Here is a 2216-nt window from a genome sequence, read left to right as displayed (position 1 = left end):
GCTAATGATTGTAAATAAGTCACTGTGTTATTTATTTTATGGTTGGTTTATTCCAAGACTTGAAGCAAGCAATGGTGATCAGGGAATATGAAGCTTTTCGCAAGAGAGAACAAAAAGCCCGATTGAAGAGAAGAGCAGATGTAGGTTTGGTTGTTGAAAGAGAAGGGAATGAAGCAGTCGAAGGAATAGAAGACTTAACAAAGGCAAAAGCTGTGCAGAAATTGTCAAGAATGAAAAAAGAGCAAAGATAGCGAAAGGGATTTCACGATATGTACTTCAAAGCACAAATGGAATGGACATGGACACGAAAGAAATCTTCAATCGGATGATTCAACACCCTTCACTAAAAGATATCCAGAACGACAAAGCATCAACACCCTATTTTGCAGATTCACTAATAGGAAATATTCGGAACACACTTCAAGACTTGAAGAGGCCACAAACTGAAGATGAGATGTTCCTCAAGAGGTTTACCATGATGATGCATCTGAACGAAAAAAACCTAGAGGAGGCACAAGGCCTTAATGTTAATTTTGTCTCCAAGCTACTTTCTATTCATAGAAGGAACCTGTATGGAGCCAAGAATCGGCTACTCCAACAAACTGAGAAGACCACTTTGTCCTTTGCCACATGTCATCGGAGTCTTCCAAAAACTAGCATACTTGAAGAGGTAAAGGAGCTAATAGTCAACTTTTGGATGCTTGAGACTCATGTATCCCCCAAGAAAAAAGACATATGTCGAAAGAGAATTGGTCGGAAGGAGTATAGTGAACATCCCATCCGTTTATTGGAAGTATCACAGATATGGAAGAAAGTGTATGCCATGTAGTGGCTTTTTGTATTTGTTAGATACTCTTGCTGGGTAGAAGCTTTTTGACTGCACAGCTATTGGAATTACTTACATAACTATTGTCAGGGTTTAGCTGCCAATTAATTACCATTATCTATTTTTTTTGCTGCCAATTATGTGTTTCATGGCTGTTCGTTATAGTTATTCTTTGGTAGAGGCTAGTTAATAGCTGTCAAATTTTGGCTGGTAGCTATCTGTGTTTTATAGATAACTCTTGCCACACTAATAGCTATCAAATGCAGTTTAATTCATAGCCACCCACTAGCTATGATGTACCATCTTATAGCTAGTCAAATATATGTTGTAGTTGTTCACTGTATTGGCCAGTTGATAGCCGTCAAAGTTTGATCGGTAGCTATGTGTTTTTACATAGCTTTTTCCAGGTTATTTGATTGGTATTGTTATTGATAGCCAATAATGACTATTTTTGTACTTACCTACTTGTTGATAGTGATAGATACTAATAACTGTTCTGTTTTTAGCAGTTGTGTAATAGCTATTGATCAGGTATTTGCCTTAGGTGAAACTATTTTATAGCTAACGATTTCTATAAAATATCTCTTGATAGCTCTTTGATAGCAATTGATAGCTTCTCATGGCTTGTGATTTCTATTTCATAGCCAAAATTTGCTTTTTAATAGGTAATCAATAGATATTTTAAAGCTAGTCAATGACATTCTATAGCTAGTGATGACTATTGATAGCTAATAATCAAGTATTTTCTTTAGGATGAGGTATTTCATAGCTAGTCATACCTATTTGATAGTTATTCATGGCTAGTGATTGCTATTTCATAGCTAGTGTTTGCTATTTGAAAGATATTTTATATGTAGTAGTTGCTATTTGATATCTATTGGTAGCTCTTTGATAGCTACCGATAGCTATTCATAGCTAGCAATTGCTATTTTATAGCCATTTATTGGTATTTGATAGCTAAATAATAGATATTTCATAGTCGATGATTTCCATTTTATAGCTAGTGATCGCTATCAATAGCTAATAATCAAGTATTTTCTTTAGTTAAAGCTATTTCATAGCTAGTAATTGCTGTTTGATAGCTATTGATAGTTGTTCATAGCTAGTGCTTCTTGTTTCATAGCTATTGATAACTATTTGATAGATATCTCATAGCTAGTGTTTGCTGCTATTTCATAGCCAAAGCTATTCCATAACTAGTCATTGCTACACGATAGCTACTAGAACAGCTCTTTGATAACTATAAGAGCTAATGATAGCTATTTCATAGCTAGTGTTTACTATTTGATAGCTATTTTATAGATAGTAATTGCTGTGAGATAGCTATTGATGTTCATAACTACTATTTGATAGCTATTAATAGCTCTTGGTAACTGCTATTTGATAGTTT

General features: G+C 34.5%; 1 protein-coding gene across 1 annotated transcript; it reads left to right on the top strand.

The window, feature by feature from the left end:
- The first annotated feature begins 292 nt into the window (after positions 1-292).
- LOC147441628 (uncharacterized) lies at positions 293-829 on the top strand. The gene has a single exon (XM_086483802.1). The coding sequence runs from the start codon at positions 293-295 to the stop codon at positions 827-829; it is 537 nt and encodes a 178-aa protein (XP_086339928.1).
- Positions 830-2216: the final 1387 nt, after the last annotated feature.

This window comes from Adiantum capillus-veneris, chromosome 15, assembly GCF_014529385.1.
Source record: "Adiantum capillus-veneris isolate H3 chromosome 15, ASM1452938v2, whole genome shotgun sequence".
Lineage (NCBI taxonomy): Eukaryota > Viridiplantae > Streptophyta > Polypodiopsida > Polypodiales > Pteridaceae > Adiantum > Adiantum capillus-veneris.
This window is presented reverse-complemented; position numbering and strand designations above follow the sequence as displayed.

Bases quoted from the DNA above. Each gene is read 5' to 3' on its own strand.
- LOC147441628 (XM_086483802.1), top strand. From the start codon at position 293: ATGGACATGGACACGAAAGAAATCTTCAATCGGATGATTCAACACCCT.